This window comes from Canis lupus, chromosome 15, assembly GCF_003254725.2.
Source record: "Canis lupus dingo isolate Sandy chromosome 15, ASM325472v2, whole genome shotgun sequence".
In the NCBI taxonomy this organism is placed as follows: domain Eukaryota; kingdom Metazoa; phylum Chordata; class Mammalia; order Carnivora; family Canidae; genus Canis; species Canis lupus.
Genome location: NC_064257.1, coordinates 48,458,805 through 48,474,702, shown reverse-complemented (window position 1 = coordinate 48,474,702; position 15,898 = coordinate 48,458,805). Strand labels below are relative to the sequence as shown.

General features: G+C 36.8%; 2 protein-coding genes across 14 annotated transcripts in view; one reads left to right on the top strand and one right to left on the bottom strand.

The window, feature by feature from the left end:
• The window catches only part of LRBA (LPS responsive beige-like anchor protein), a 728,875-nt gene that overhangs the window by 590,814 nt on the left and 122,163 nt on the right, over positions 1–15,898 (top strand). The window lies entirely within an intron of this gene.
• On the bottom strand, positions 14,448–14,851 carry LOC112654855 (40S ribosomal protein S20-like). Its single transcript, XM_035698854.2, has one exon. The coding sequence runs from the start codon at positions 14,825–14,827 to the stop codon at positions 14,528–14,530; it is 300 nt and encodes a 99-aa protein (XP_035554747.1). The 5' UTR covers positions 14,828–14,851; the 3' UTR covers positions 14,448–14,527.

Sequence of the window (15,898 nt, the reverse complement as noted above, 5' to 3'; positions counted from 1 at the left end):
TGGGTGCAATTGTAAATGGGATTGACTCCTTAATTTCTCTTTCTTCAGTCTCATTGTTAGTGTATAGAAATGCCACTGACTTCTGGGCATTGATTTTGTATCCTGCCACGCTACCGAATTGCTGTATGAGTTCTAGCAATCTTGGGGTGGAGACTTTTGGGTTTTCTATGTAGAGTATCATGTCATCGGCGAAGAGGGAGAGTTTGACTTCTTCTTTGCCAATTTGAATGCCTTTAATGTCTTTTTGTTGTCTGATTGCTGAGGCTAGGACTTCCAGTACTATGTTGAACAGCAGTGGTGAGAGTGGACATCCCTGTCTTGTTCCTGATCTTAGGGGAAAGGCTCCTAGTGCTTCCCCATTGAGAATGATATTTGCTGTGGGCTTTTCATAGATGGCTTTTAAGATGTCGAGGAATGTTCCCTCTATCCCTACACTCTGAAGAGTTTTGATCAGGAATGGATGCTGTATTTTGTCAAATGCTTTCTCTGCATCCAATGAGAGGATCATATGGTTCTTGGTTTTTCTCTTGCTGATATGATGAATCACATTGATTGTTTTACGGGTGTTGAACCAGCCTTGTGTCCCAGGGATAAATCCTACTTGGTCATGGTGAATAATTTTCTTAATGTACTGTTGGATCCTATTGGCCAGTATCTTGTTGAGAATTTTTGCATCCATGTTCATCAGGGATATTGGTCTGTAATTCTCCTTTTTGGTGGGGTCTTTGTCTGGCTTTGGAATTAAGGTGATGCTGGCTTCATAGAACGAATTTGGAAGTACTCCATCTCTTTCTATCTTTCCAAACAGCTTTAGGAGAATAGGTATGGTTTCTTCTTTAAACGTTTGATAAAATTCCCCTGGGAAGCCATCTGGCCCTGGACTCTTGTGTCTTGGGAGGTTTTTGATGACTGCTTCAATTTCCTCCCTGGTTATTGGTCTGTTCAGGTTTTCTATTTCTTCCTGTTCCAGTTTTGGTAGTTTGTGGCTTTCCAGGAATGCGTCCATTTCTTCCAGATTGCCTAATTTATTGGCGTATAGCTGTTCATAATATGTTTTTAAAATCGTTTGTATTTCCTTGGTGTTGGTAGTGATCTCTCCTTTCTCATTCATGATTTTATTAATTTGAGTCTTCTCTCTCTTCTTTTTAATAAGGCTGGCTAATGGTTTATCTATCTTGTTAATTCTTTCAAAGAACCAACTCCTGGTTTTGTTGATCTGTTCCACAGTTCTTCTGGTCTCGATTTCGTTGAGTTCTGCTCGAATCTTTATTAACTCCCTTCTTCTCTTGGGTGTAGGATCTATTTGCTGTTTTTTCTCTAGCTCCTTTATGTGTAAGGTGAGCTTCTGTATTTGAGTTCTTTCCAGTTTTTGAATGGATGCTTGTATTGCGATGTATTTCCCCCTTAGGACTGCTTTTGCTGCATCCCAAAGATTTTGAACGGTTGTATCTTCATTCTCATTAGTTTCCATGAATCTTTTTAATTCTTCCTTAATTTCCTGGTTGACCCTTTTATCTTTTAGCAGGATGGTCCTTAACCTCCACGTGTTTGAGGTCCTTCCAAACTTCTTGTTGTGATTTAGTTCTAATTTCAAGGCATTATGGTCTGAGAATATGCAGGGGACAATCCCAATCTTTTGGTATCGGTTCAGACCCGATTTGTGACCCAATATGTGGTCTATTCTGGAGAAAGTTCCATGTGCGCTTGAGAAGAATGTGTATTCAGTTGAGTTTGGATGTAAAGTTCTGTAGATATCTGTGAAATCCATCTGGTCCAGTGTATCATTTAAAGCTCTCGTTTCTTTGGAGATGTTTTGCTTAGAAGACCTATCGAGTATAGAAAGAGCTAGATTGAAGTCACCAAGTATAAGTGTATTATTATCTAAGTATTTCTTCACTTTGGTTAATAATTGATTTATATATTTGGCAGCTCCCACATTCGGAGCATATATATTGAGGATTGTTAAGTCCTCTTGTTGAATAGATCCTTTAAGTATGATATAGTGTCCCTCTTCATCTCTCACTACAGTCTTTGGGGTAAATTTTAGTTTATCTGATATAAGGATGGCTACCCCTGCTTTCTTTTGAGGACCATTCGAATGGTAAATGGTTCTCCAACCTTTTATTTTCAGGCTGTAGGTGTCCTTCTGTCTAAAATGAGTCTCTTGTAGACAGCAAATAGATGGGTCCTGCTTTTTTATCCAGTCTGAAACCCTGCGCCTTTTGATGGGGTCATTAAGCCCGTTCACATTCAGAGTTACTATTGAGAGATATGAGTTTAGTGTCATCATGATATCTATTCAGTCTTTGTTTTTGTGGACTATTCCACTGAACTTCTTCTTAAAGGGGAATTTTAAGAGTCCCCCTTAAAATTTCTTGCAGAGCTGGTTTGGAGGTCACATATTCTTTTAGTTGCTGCCTGTCTTGGAAGCTCTTTATCTCTCCTTCCATTTTGAATGAGAGCCTTGCTGGATAAAGTATTCTTGGTTGCATGTTCTTCTCCTTTAGGACCCTGAATATATCCTGCCAGCCCTTTCTGGCCTGCCAGGTCTCTGTGGAGAGGTCTGCTGTTACCCTAATACTCCTCCCCATAAAAGTCAGGGATTTCTTGTCTCTTGCTGCTTTAAGGATCTTCTCCTTATCTTTGGAATTTGCAAGCTTCACAATTAAATGTCGAGGTGTTGAACGGTTTTTATTGATTTTAGGGGGGGATCTCTCTATTTCCTGGATCTGAATGCCTGTTTCCCTTCCCAGATTAGGAAAGTTTTCAGCTAGAATTTGTTCAAATACATATTCTGGCCCTCTGTCCCTTTCGGCGCCCTCGGGAACCCCAATTAAACGTAGGTTTTTCTTCCTCAGGCTGTCGTTTATTTCCCTTAATCTATCTTCATGGTCTTTTAATTGTTTGTCTCTTTTTTCCTCAGTTTCCCTCTTTGCTATCAACTTGTCTTCTATGTCACTCACTCGTTCTTCCACCTCGTTAACCCTCGTCGTTAGGACTTCTAGTTTGGATTGCATCTCATTCAATTGATTTTTAATTTCTGCCTGATTAGCTCTAAATTCTGCAGTCATGAAGTCTCTTGAGTCCTTTATACTTTTTTCTAGAGCCACCAGTAGCTGAATAATAGTGCTTCTGAATTGGCTTTCTGACATTGAATTGTAATCCAGATTTTGTAACTCTGTGGGAGAGAGGACTGTTTCTGATTCTTTCTTTTGAGGTGAGGTTTTCCTTCTAGTCATTTTGCTCAGTGCAGAGTGGCCAAAAGCAAATTGTATTGGGAAAAAGAGAAAAAGAGAGGAGAGAAAGAAGGAAAGAAAGGAGAAAGAGAAGAAAAAAAAAAAAGGGAAGAAAAAGAGAAAAAAAAACGGAAAAAAAAAAGGAAGAAAAAGAGAAAGAAAAAGAAAGGAGAAAAAAGGGGGTGGGGGAAGGAAACAAATCAAAAAGCAAAACAAAACAAAAACAAAACAAACAAAACAAAACAAAAAAAAAAAAAAAAAAAAAAAAGAACCACCGGGGAGTATCTTCTGATTCTGTGTTCTTTAAGACCCTTGGCTTCTCCTGGAAGTTGTCAGTCTAGCTGATCTTCTGGGGGAGGGGCCTGTTGTGCTGATTTTCAGGTGTTAGCAGTTGGGGGAGCTGCTGTGCCCCTGCCTGGTGCAGGGCTCGGTGGGGGTTGTTTACCCCGTGAGGCCGCAGGAGGAACAGCCCCAGTGGCGGGGCAGCTCTGGAAACCTGGATTCAGCTCCGGCAGGAACTCCGCCTGCAGGGCCTGGAGGCTCCGGGGCGGGGCCGCTGATGTGCTCAGCTGGGGCAGGAGCGTCCTTGCTGTCCTGGGCCCTCCCGGCCTCTGCCTGTCCCGGGGGAGGCGGGATCCTGGGCTGTGTCCCGGCGCCCTGTGCTCCGGAGCCTGCGCTGGTGGATTCGCGCTCCCGCCCCGCAGCCCCCTCCGCGGAGCCACCGCCCGAGCCCCTCCGAGCTGCTCCTGGAACCGCGCAGGCCCCTCTGCACGGAGCCTCTTCCTCTGCCCGAGCCCCTCCGAGCTGCTCCCGGGCCCCGCAGCCCCCTCCGCGGAGCGCCGCCCGAGCCCCTCCGAGCTGCTCCGGGTCCCTCCGGGTCCCGCCGGGTCCCGCCGTGCGCGCTGCAGCCCTTAGGGAGCTCGGCGCACTCTCCTGGGCGCGCAGTTGCTGTTACTGTCCCGGGGAGCCCGAGGAGATCCTCGCCCTCCTGGGTCCTGCTCCACCTCCCCGCGAGCCCCTTTCCCCCGGGAAGGTCGGTGCAGCTCCTGCGTCTCCGGGACGGGGCTCTCCTGTCCTGGGGACACTCGCCCCGGCCTCAGCCCGGCTCCTCGCGGGGCCCCTCCCCCTTGGAGGCCTTTGTTCCTTTACTTCTTTTTCCCCGTCTTCCTACCTTGATAGATGCGCGAACTCTTCTCACTGTAGCATTCCAGCTGGTCTCTCTTTAAATCTCAGGCCGAATTCATAGATTTTCAGGATAATTTGAAGGTTTTCTAGGTAGTTTGGTGGAGACAGGTGATTTGGAGACCCTACTCTTCCGCCATCTTGCTCCTCCCCCCCTCATACTCCATTTTAAAAGTGAAATCTTGGTGCCTGGCTGCTGAGTCAGTAGAGCATGAAACTCTTGATCTCAGGGTTGTGAGTTCAAGCCTCATGTTGGGTGGAGATTACTTAAAAATAAAAAGTAAAATCTAAATTCCATTGTGTTTTTAATGTACACTTAAAAATTCTTGCGTTTTAGCTTTCTAAGTCATATTTCTTACCTTTTATACCAACATTTATATTTTAATTCTGTCTTCCAGATCCTTATTGCAATCCCATTATTACTGAAATTACACACATTTTATGTATACTGGAAGCAATGCAGGGGAAGTGGAGTGAACATAGACCAATTTTCCCAATCCTGGATAAATCACTTTGCTAATTTGATAATCACTTTTGCTACACTAGGGAGTTTAACTTCCTGAGCCGTGGTGTCCTCATATGTAGTCTGAAGATTATGAATATAAAATTTTAATTTTGTATGTAAAAAAAGAAAGTAGTACCTAACATTATTCTGTCACAATCTTCAGGCACGTGTTTTGTTTTACTTTTACCCCATGCATTTTGGAAAATTAACTTAAAATGAGGGCCAAGACAAAGGCTAGCTCTGACAGATACTGAAGGAGATGTCAAACTTTTAAATGTAACAGTTGTCTCTGGTTAGGTGATTCCACATGCTCTGCCCAGGGGTTCATGGAAGTCAACAGAACGTATAGTAATTCCATAATTTTTTTCTTTTAGTGAATACCCTTTTAAAATACATTTATTGAAGTATAATATATGTACCATAAAATTCACATTTAGAAGTATGCAATGAGTTTTAGTAAACGTATACAGTTGTGTAACCATCACCACACTTTAGAACACTTTTATCACTCCAAGAGGTTTCCTTCTACCTCTTTGCAGTCAAGTTCTGCTCTGGGACTTTATGTCCCAGGCAACCACTGATTCTGTCTCTGTAGTATTGCTTTTTAAAGAAATTGTATGTAATTGGTGTTGTGCAGTATATAATCTTTGTGTGCCTGGCTTCTTTTATTAGCATGATATTTTTGAGATTCACCCATGTTGTTGCATATGTATCACAACATATCATATTGTATTGCTGCATAATATTCCATTGTATAGATATAATACATTTTTGTTTATTTATAATTTTCCAGTGTATGGTCATTTAGGATTTCCAGTTTGAGGCTATTATAAACATTTGCATATGTTTTAGGGTTTTCATTCTCATGGATAGATTCCTGGGAATTTAGTTGCTGGGTCATATAATGAGAAGTTGCAAGGAACTTGGAATTGTCAATATTATTTATTTTAGCTGCCCTAGTAGGAATCTCATTGTAATTTTAATTTGTGTTTCCCTAATGATTAATGATGTTGACTACCTTTTCACAGGCATATTTTCTACTCATATCTGTTCTTTGGTAAACTATTCGTATCGTTTGCCTATTTTTTGAAATTTTTTTTGTTATTTAATTTTAAGTGACCTTTATGTAGTCTTTGTGAAGGTTCTTTATCCAACATATGTTTTGCAAATAATCTTCTCCTAGTCTTTTCATTTTTTGATGGTTTCTCTGCATCCCAAATGAACAACCATTTTTAAAAAAATAGTTTCACTATTAGGTAGATATAAAATAACATTTATGTGACATTTGTAAGGTATAAATAATCATCCTTATTCTTCAGGAATATATTTTTAAGAGAAAAGATTAACTCGTGTTCTAATCGTTTATTATTAGAACACTTTCTTAAATATGTTTTAAAATTTTAAATACCAAGGGAACCAGCTCTCTATTAATTATTACCATATTTAGTACTATTACAAAGAAGTTTGTTAGAGTGTTTAGTTCACTTTAAAAGAGGTAGAAGGCAAAAAAACATCTGAATAAATTATATTAAAAGCTTTTCAATAATATTGTGACAATTGAGGAAATTTAATTCTGTAAACTGAGGTAAGCCCCTCTCCTGATAATAATATCCCCATCTCTGCTCTCACTACCTTTATCTCAGAAGAGCCACATCAGTTTGGGATGGGCTTCCCAAGGGCACCGTAGAAAAGAAGGTAGCAACCTACTAAATTGTTTTTAATCAGATTTCAGTTTTGCCTGCCCATGAAATTATATACAAAATAGTATTTTACAATACTAACTGCATATTTATTATAACTAACCATTAACTTTATTAAGCATTTGTGCCAGTGATTCCTTTTTCTGTGAGTTTTATGATGTCTTTGTAGTTAAGTCTCTGAATAAGCTTACATTAACAGAACTGCATAAAAATCCATTGCAAATTAAATGCAAACATAGTTTACAATCGAATATTTATATCTCTGATCTTTGAATTTTATAATTAGGAAAGATATTTGAGTTTACTTACATTTGTCTTAATGAAAGAACTCAATAACTCATTCACTTTCAAAAATATTTAGTATACACCTGTGATGAATAAAGCTTACCCTACAGTACAATCTGTATTGATTCATTTTATAATTTCCTCTTCACTTTCTATAAGTGATTAAATTATTAGTATGGTATTTTATGTATTTGTTAGCATGTTATCACATAGGGTTTTATCCTCCTCTTCTTTTTGGCTTACCTCTTCAAGTCCACAGATTTTATGCAATGATTGTAGCTCATGAAATGCATACTACTTTGATCTGTGACCTTTTTGTGGTGCTAATCGGGTTCCTGATATCATTATACCTTACTCATTAATCATATTTCCTGCAGCCCGTCAGGCAGCCAGACAGCACAAGTCCCTGTTTTCAGCCCTCTGTTGGCAGGTTTCTGCTTTTCCAGATTATTACAGACGATACTTTGGCTTCTCATAGCCAGAGCCACATCAAGCTGTGTGTTACAATTAAAGTCAGATGGTCCTCAGGTTGAACAGGGATATAGTGTTGCAGCTGTCTCTCTTCCTGGAACAAACCAGCACCAAGAACAGATGATCTATAGGACAGTGAATAATAACAGATTGTACAGTACTCTGCTGGTAGCAGGGGATCACAGAATTAATTAACTGACATACTCATTTTAAGATACACAGCATGTCTTTTTTATGTATTTGGCTGCCCATATATTAATTCAAATAGATACGATATTTTTTAGGAGCATGATTTTGATGGCAGACCAGTAATGCCACATTTTCTATTTTTGTTAGAAGACCATAAATACTATCTTACCTAAACATTTTAATCCTCAGAGCTTTCTGTAAGTAATGAAGATCTTATTTTCAAGTTGATTGCCAATTGGCAAATTGGCTAAAGTGTAGGATTTATGTACAGAAGACAACATCCTGTGTATTGTAGAAGGAAAACCCACTTAGGTCCAATTAGTCTTTCAGGTAAATAAATTATATTTTCTTTGTTCTGAACAGTTCGAATCAGGATAAAACCAAAGCAGTCTTAAGTCCATCCCAGATATTGGTCTGTATTACTTAATAACCTGAACCAGAAAAAAAAAATTATTCCAGATACTGCTTCAGAAATATAAATGAGAAACAGGCTTTCATACTTTAAAATAATATAACACTGTATGAGTTCAGACTGGTCATCAGTTATCTTTTATGATATAATGTTGATCTCACGGACCTATATTGTATTGCCTCTTACAACCCTCGAGTTTTAAGTTGCAGTAAGGGACAAACCCATACTCTGAGCGGGTAATGATAGGTCTATTTATAAAAGTTGAAGTGAAGCATTTTGTTTTAGCTGAAGGATATACAATTTGTTCAAATTATAATAAAAGAAATTTATTCACGTAAAGATACTTACTGAGTACCTCTCTGTGTGCCAGCGATGTTAGACTCAGTAAACAAGACAGACAATATCTCTCCTTCTTTGGAGGTTACTTCCTTTTTGATAACTTAGGTTTTTGAAGTAGAAGGCTTCTTAAGGCTGAGAGGTGGCATGAACCTAATATGGAAGGCTTCTGTTGATTAATGGTTCTGAGGTTACCAGTTAGAGTCACATTTGCTTTTGTTATATCTTCCGTAGCTTTTGTCTTCTCTACTATTTCAGAATGGTGACATGAGTAGTCATTTCCTTTAGAAGTTAAAGAAAAATAAAATGAGTATTTTGTCTCCTTTCCAGATGATATATGGACAACTTACAAGTGATAATATCTTTTTATATTATTGTCTGAGAAAAAAAATAAAATTTCCAGATTTCACTTCCCTACCAACCTCGGCTTTTTCCTATCTGTTGCTAAAATTTAAATGTATTCAACTTAAACCTTCATAGATCTTCTATCTCTGAAGTAACTTTATAATTTTTTCCTTTGAATTTGGAAAATTTACAAATCTCAAGTGATGACAGCATAGTTGAGACTACAAATCTGAAGTCTTTTTTAAAAAAAATTTATTTAAATTCAATTTGCCAACATATAGTATAACACCCAGTGCTTTTCCCATAAATCTCATGTCCTTAATGAAAAAGTGCTATATAGACATATAGCAGGACTTAAAACTTGAGATGAGTGAGTTTGCAATGATATAGCAATTTGATTATTGAATGGCATATTATGTTCCAAATTACAGTGTTTAGCAAAACTGTAAGGTTGAGAGGTTTGAGATTTGAAAGGGATTGCACTTATTTATTTTTTAACCTTTATTGACATCCTTGCTTCCAGTTTTTTGGAAAATACCATTTAAAAATCTTTCTTCAGAGACCTGACCAGGCAATATTTTTCTATTCCTTAGAATAGAAATACCGGGAACTAACATGCTTTTATTTCTATTGTTCCTTTTCCAATTGCTTTTTTCATTTTCCACATTGATAATGACATGACCAAGAATGTAAATAGCCATGATGGCTGGAGCGGGTAATCATTCTCAACTGTCGCTATATCCTTCCCATCCCTTCTCCATTCCCTGCAATTGTCAGATCCAAAGCTCTAGGAAATGAGAGCAGCTATATGTGGAGTTTGAAAAAAAATCTAAAATTACTATTGTTCCATTTGCTTTTGCTCCTGATATGTAATTTACTTTGAAACTTCTAGTTGTTAAAGGACATCTAAGTAGAAAAAAAGTTGTACCGTTGTGTTAGGTTATTAATTCTCCCTAAATTTATTTATAAATTCCATGTAAAAACAATTCAAGGCCCAACAAGTTTTGTCTTTTGAAATATGACAAATGGATTATAAAGGGTAGAGGGCCAATTATAGGTGAGACCTCTGAGAACAAGAACAGGTTTTGGGGACTTGCTTTATTATATATCAAGAATTATTTTAAAAGTATAATAACTAGGGGAGTTTAGGAGAAATAGACTGATTGAAGTGAACACAGAACCCTGAAACAGACCAGGATATCTATTATGTTGCAGATCTGTAGAGAAGGACTTCTGAGTTTATGATGCTGAGATCCTTACTGTATTAGTTTCTTAGGGCTGCTATAACAAGTACCACAGACTGGGTGGCTTAAATAACAGAAATTTATTGATTTGCAGTTCTGGAGTCTAGAAGTCTGAAATCAGTTTGGCAGATTGGTTCCTTGTGAGGGCTGTGAGGGAAGAATCTGTTCCAGGCCTTTAGTTGGCTTGTTCATAGCCGCCATCTCCCTGTGTCTCTTCACAGCATACTCCCTCTATGTATCTGTCCTCTATGTGTCTGTCTCTGTGTCCAAATTTCTCACTTTTATCAGGAAATTTACCAGTCATATTAAATTGGGGATCCACCCTACTACAGTACGACCTTATCTCAACATAAATTATTATATAAATAATCATTTTATATCCAAATAATGTCATTTTTTGAGTTACAAAGAAGTTATGATTTCAGTATATGAATTTTGGGGAACATAATTCAACCCATAAAAATACCAATATGGAAAAAAAGTGAAATCAGAACCTTATACCACAAACAAAAATTAAAGTATTGGGACACCTGGGTGGCTCAGTTGTTGAGTGTCTACCTTCGGCTCAGGGCGTGATCCTGGTCTGCGGATCGAGTCCCATATTGGGCTCTCTGCAAGGAGCCTGCTTCTCCCTCTGCCTGTGTCTCTGCCTCTCTCTGTGTCTCTCATGAATAAATAAAAATCTTCTAAAAGTAAAGTATGGTAAAGCTTTAAATGTGAAGACAAACCATAAACTTTTAGAAAATAATACAGGAAGATTTCTTTGTGAAGTTGAAATAGGGAAAAGTTTTCCAAACAAGAAAAAAAAGTAAAAAATTATATATCACGTTAATTGGTTTTTGGATGTTAAACCAACATTGTATTCCTTGAATATATCACACTTGGATGGTATAAATTCTTTTAATATATATGGTATTTTGTTTTGTTAATATTTTGTTGTGAAATTATTACTTTTGAGGATTGTTGCATCTGTGCTCATGAGGAATATCGGTATGTAGTTTTCTTTTTTGTGATATCTTTGACTTTAATACCAGGATGATATTGGTCTTATAGAATGAAATATGGTAAAGTGTTCTTCTTCCACTATTTCCTGAAAGACGTTGGAAATATTTAGTGGGGTTCACCACTGAAGCCATTGGACATGGACTTTTCATCGGAGGAGGATTTTAAATTACCGATTCAGTTTTTTTACTTGTTACAGGTTAATTCAGATTTTCTACTTTTTTTCTTGTATCAGTTTCAGTAATTTGTATGTTTCTAGGAGCTTGTCCATGTAATATAACTTATTGGTATAAAGTTCATAATATGCCTTATTTTAATTTTTCTAATGTTGGTAGAGATGTGTTATTTCATTCATCCCTAATTTTTGGTAATTTATATCATGTTTTTTTCATGGTCAGTCTGGCTAGCTAAAGTTTTGTCCATTTTTTTTATCTTTTTAAAGAACCAGCTTTTCATTTCATTTATCTTTGTCTACTATGTTTCTGTTTTTTCTTTCACTGAGGGATGACTCTAATATCCACTATTTTTTTTCCTTTTGCTTGCTTTTTGGGTTTACTCTTTTGCTAGATTCTTAATTTAGGAAATTAGGTTTTTATTTGGTTTCTTTCTTCTTTGCTAATACTGACTTTTACAGTATGAATTTCCTCTTATGTACTATTTTTTGCTGCATCCCATTAATTTTGATGTTTTGTTTACTTATCTTCATTCATCTCATAACATCTTCTGATTTCCCCTGTGATTTTTTTTGACTCCTAGAACATTCAGAAATGTATTGCTTAGTTTTCAGACATTTGTGAATTTTCCTAATTTCCTTCTATTTTTCATGTCCAGTTTAATTTCATGATTGGAAAATATACTTTGTATGACTATTTTAAAGGCACTGAAACTTGCCTTATGCCTAGCATGTGGTCCCTATTGGAGAATTTTCCATTTGTTTTTGAGAAGAATGGGTATTCCCCTGCTGTTTAGTATTCTTTAGATATCAGTTGATCAAGTTGGTTTACTGTCTTCAAGTCTTCTAGATCTTTGCTGATTGTCTGTTTCTGTCCGTTTTTAGTAGTGGTATGTTGAAGTCCCCAGATATGTCACTGTTGTCAGTTTTTGCTTCATGTATTTTTGATCTGTGATGTTAAGTGTATGTGTTAGTTTCCTATGAGTGCTATAACAAATTACCAAAAACTTGGTGGCTTAAAACAACAGAAATTTTTTCTCTCACAATTCCAGAAGCCAGAAGCCCAAAATTAGTATTACTTTTCCTCCAGAAGATCTCTGCCTCTGTCCTCACATCACCTTCTCCTCTTCTGTCTATAGTGAAATCTCTCCCTGCCTCCCTTTTACAAAGGATACATGGGATTACATTTAGGGTCCTTCCTGATAATTTTGCTTAATGTTTACATCTCAAGATCCTTAATTTAACAGACCTTTTCTCCACATAAAGTACCAGCTACAGGTTCTAGAGATTAGGATTTAATATCTTTTTTCGGGAGTTGGGCAGCATTTTTCAGCCTACCACTGTGCATATGTATTTATATTTGTTATTTTTTCCTGATGAACGCTGATGAACTGTTTTTTCATTATAAGTTGTCCCTTTTTGTTTCTAGTAATTTTTTAGTCTGTTTCACCTGATAATTAGTATAGCTTAGTCCACCTCTCTTAAAATTATACTATTTGTATTATATATAGCTTTCCATTTTTTCACTTTCAACCTATTTGTATTTGATTATAAAGTGCATCTTTTGTAGTTAGCAGATAGGTGGATCATGTTATTTATCTAGTCTAATAGTCTTTGCCATTTAAAGCCATGATTGATGTGGTTGGATTCATGTCTACCATTTTACTTATTATGTTCTTTAGTCTTAGGTCTTTTGTTTCTCTGTTCCTAACTTTATAATTTTCTTTTACTTTGAATAGATCATTTTTAGTCTACTATTTTAATTTCATTAATTTTTTTTTACTATTTCTTGTAACTATTTTTATAGGGATTGCTCTAGAGACAGTATACATCTTAATTTGTGTCATTTACTTCATAATAATACTAGCTTAATTTCAGTAGGGTTTAGTGACTTTTTCAAATCCAGCTATGTCCTCCCTCCCTATTTTGTGCTGTTGCCAAATATATTACTTCTATATATGTTATAAATCCACTACACAGTGTTACACGTATTGCTTTATGCAATCTGTCTTCTAAAGAAGTTAGGAAACGAAAAAAAAAATACCTATCAATTTTATTTCCTAATGTTACCTTAATAGAAACATTCCAAAATAAAAGAGTGCCTCAGATACTCAACATCATATAAGAATGGGGCAATTCCCATATAGGAAAAGTTCTGTAGAATTGAAGTTTATACTTTCAAATACCAATGTTTGTCATTGTTTCTCTTAAAAAAATCTTTTTATGAAATGGATTATACATTTCCCTGTCTCTTAAGCAGAGAATTCTGAACGTAAATACCCTTTTCTGGAATACTCATGGCTAAATATTCAGATAGTGTTGTAATGTCCTGAAAAGTTAGAGGTATATAGAGCTTTTTACTCCTCAGCCAAAATGATCCACATTTCTCTGCTTTCTTTTAGCTTTTCTGTCAGCATTTCAGAATTGTTTCTTGTGTCAACTGTCACTTCTTATCACTTTTCTCTATCAGAGTTTCCATCTTTCTTTGAGCTATTATATTAGTTTATGCATATATGGCAAAGTAATAGTCTGAAGGATGACCCAGTGACTCCCATCTTTAAAGCTCATAAGCTTTTGGGGCACCTGGGTGACTCAGTGGTTGAGCAGCTGCCTTCGGCTCAGGTCATGATCCCAGGGTCTTGGAATTGAGTCCCACATCATCCTGCTTCTCCCTCTGTCTATGTCTCTGCCTCTCTCTCTCTGTTTCTCTCATGAATAAATAAATAAAATATTTAAAAATATATAAAGCTCATAAGCTTTGTGCTTGTTTTCCTCATGGCCTTCAGTTACTTTGAGTTATGCTATGTTCTAGATGCACACTAGAAGACCTTAAGTCTGAATTCTGGATAAATGAAACAAACTATATTTTGTTTAGTGACATATTACTGTGCTATGTACAGGAAAATAAAGTGAAATATATCTAAGGTGTACCAAATTCATGTTGGAAAAGTATCTAAATTAGTGTTTATTCTGAAGTAACTTCCTGCTGACATTATTATTTAATGTTTCATTAAAATATTAATGTAACATTAAAAACATTTTAAATTTTGTAAGAATAATTAAAAGAATTCCTCCCCACGTATATTCACCATCTCCATAATTCTGAAAAGGTTTGTGTCTAATAGTGATTACTCATCCTTGCAGACTTCAGCCTCAATGATACAGCTGGAAATGTGAGGGAGAATTACAGATTTCTTTTTTACCTGGCCTAAGAACCTGTAATAGTTGTGGTAGCTTTTCACTTCTGGAACAGGTTCTAGCTCATAGATTTATGCCATTATTTTCTTACCACAGTGCCTACCACATGCTATTCCTTTTCATTGAAATGTGAGCCTCCTCTTTTTTTTTTTTTTAAACAACAGATAATCAATTTATTAAAAAGGTTGATTTAAGCATCTGCAATGGTGACTTCAACCTCGACTCCAGGCTCAATACTGATGGAGGTAATCTATTTAACAATCTCTGAAGGACTGTGCAGATCAATGAGTGGCTTGTGGATCCTCATCTGAAAACGATCCCAAGTCTTAGAACCTTCACCACAAGGAGTCTTTCTCGTAGTGATTCTGAGAGTCTTGGTAGGCATCCACACTGGTCCTTTCACTTTGAGATTCTTTTCCTTTGCACCTCTGATCAAGTCAGCACACACCTTTTCCAAAGATTTTACGTTGCAGCTGGTTAGAGTAATTCTAAGTCGGTGAATCACCACCTCTGGTTCTACGGGTGTCTTCCCAGTGTCTTTAAATGCCATGGCTGCGGTGCGGCTTCCTGACCGACTTGGTCCTCAGCGAACAGCGGTGAGTCAGGAGCAGGAGCGAGGCACCCTAAGCTCCGCTCTAGCTGCAACCGTGTCTTCCTCAAAGAGCCCTACTCTTTTTTTAACCAAACTGTATCTTAAAACTCATAACCTTACCCTTCTTACCACCCCCCTCAAAAAACAAAATAAAAACTTGCAAATAGCTTTTCTTAAAACTTATCTTCCTTGAACTGTTTCATAAAAACCTCTACATATTACTCTGTAGCCTCCCTGTAGCTCAGTCTTAATCTGATTTTATACGCATATGACTCATAGGTCCTTGCCTAGTGGATATCTTCTATTCTCATATAGAGAATCCTGGTTACAAGTATAAACTGTATCATTTACAGTAATGTATTTTAAAATGTGGCGCATGGAAAACAACCTGTATCAGAATCCCCTGGAAGTACAGTTAATAAATTGTGACATTTACCCATATGGTGATTTGTTTTTCATATATTTGGATTCCTATATAGTTTTGACTGAGAGAGAAACAGCTAGCCAAAAAGAAGAAACATGCTGATTACTTTGATAGTTAAGTTTCTCATGACAAATAATTTTGCTTTATATGTTATAACTCACATATTTGTTTAGTACAAGTTAATAACCAAAATATCCATCAACAATTAGACATGATAAAAATTAAGCAATGGCCATGTTAGATTGATCCCTCTCATCTCCAATACAGTTTTTTCCACTCTTAGGTTACATAGAAATTCACAAATGCTTTCTTCCAGCACTTGCTTCACTTTTTCACATTTAGGTGTCTGATCCTTGGTTTCTGGTATGAAAAACAGATCTAAGTTTACCTTTATTCATATGATTAGCCCATACCATTTATTTTGAAGTTCATATTTTTTCCCCATTGTTTTGAGGTTAGGAAGGGAGTTTATATCTCCTTTTTTGGCAACTAACACTGAACCACTAGGATAGTTCAGAATAAGTACTAAACAAATATTTGATGAATAAATATGTGAGCAATTTAATATATTTCTTTAAGTTCTTGAAGTAGCTTAATGTGCTGAT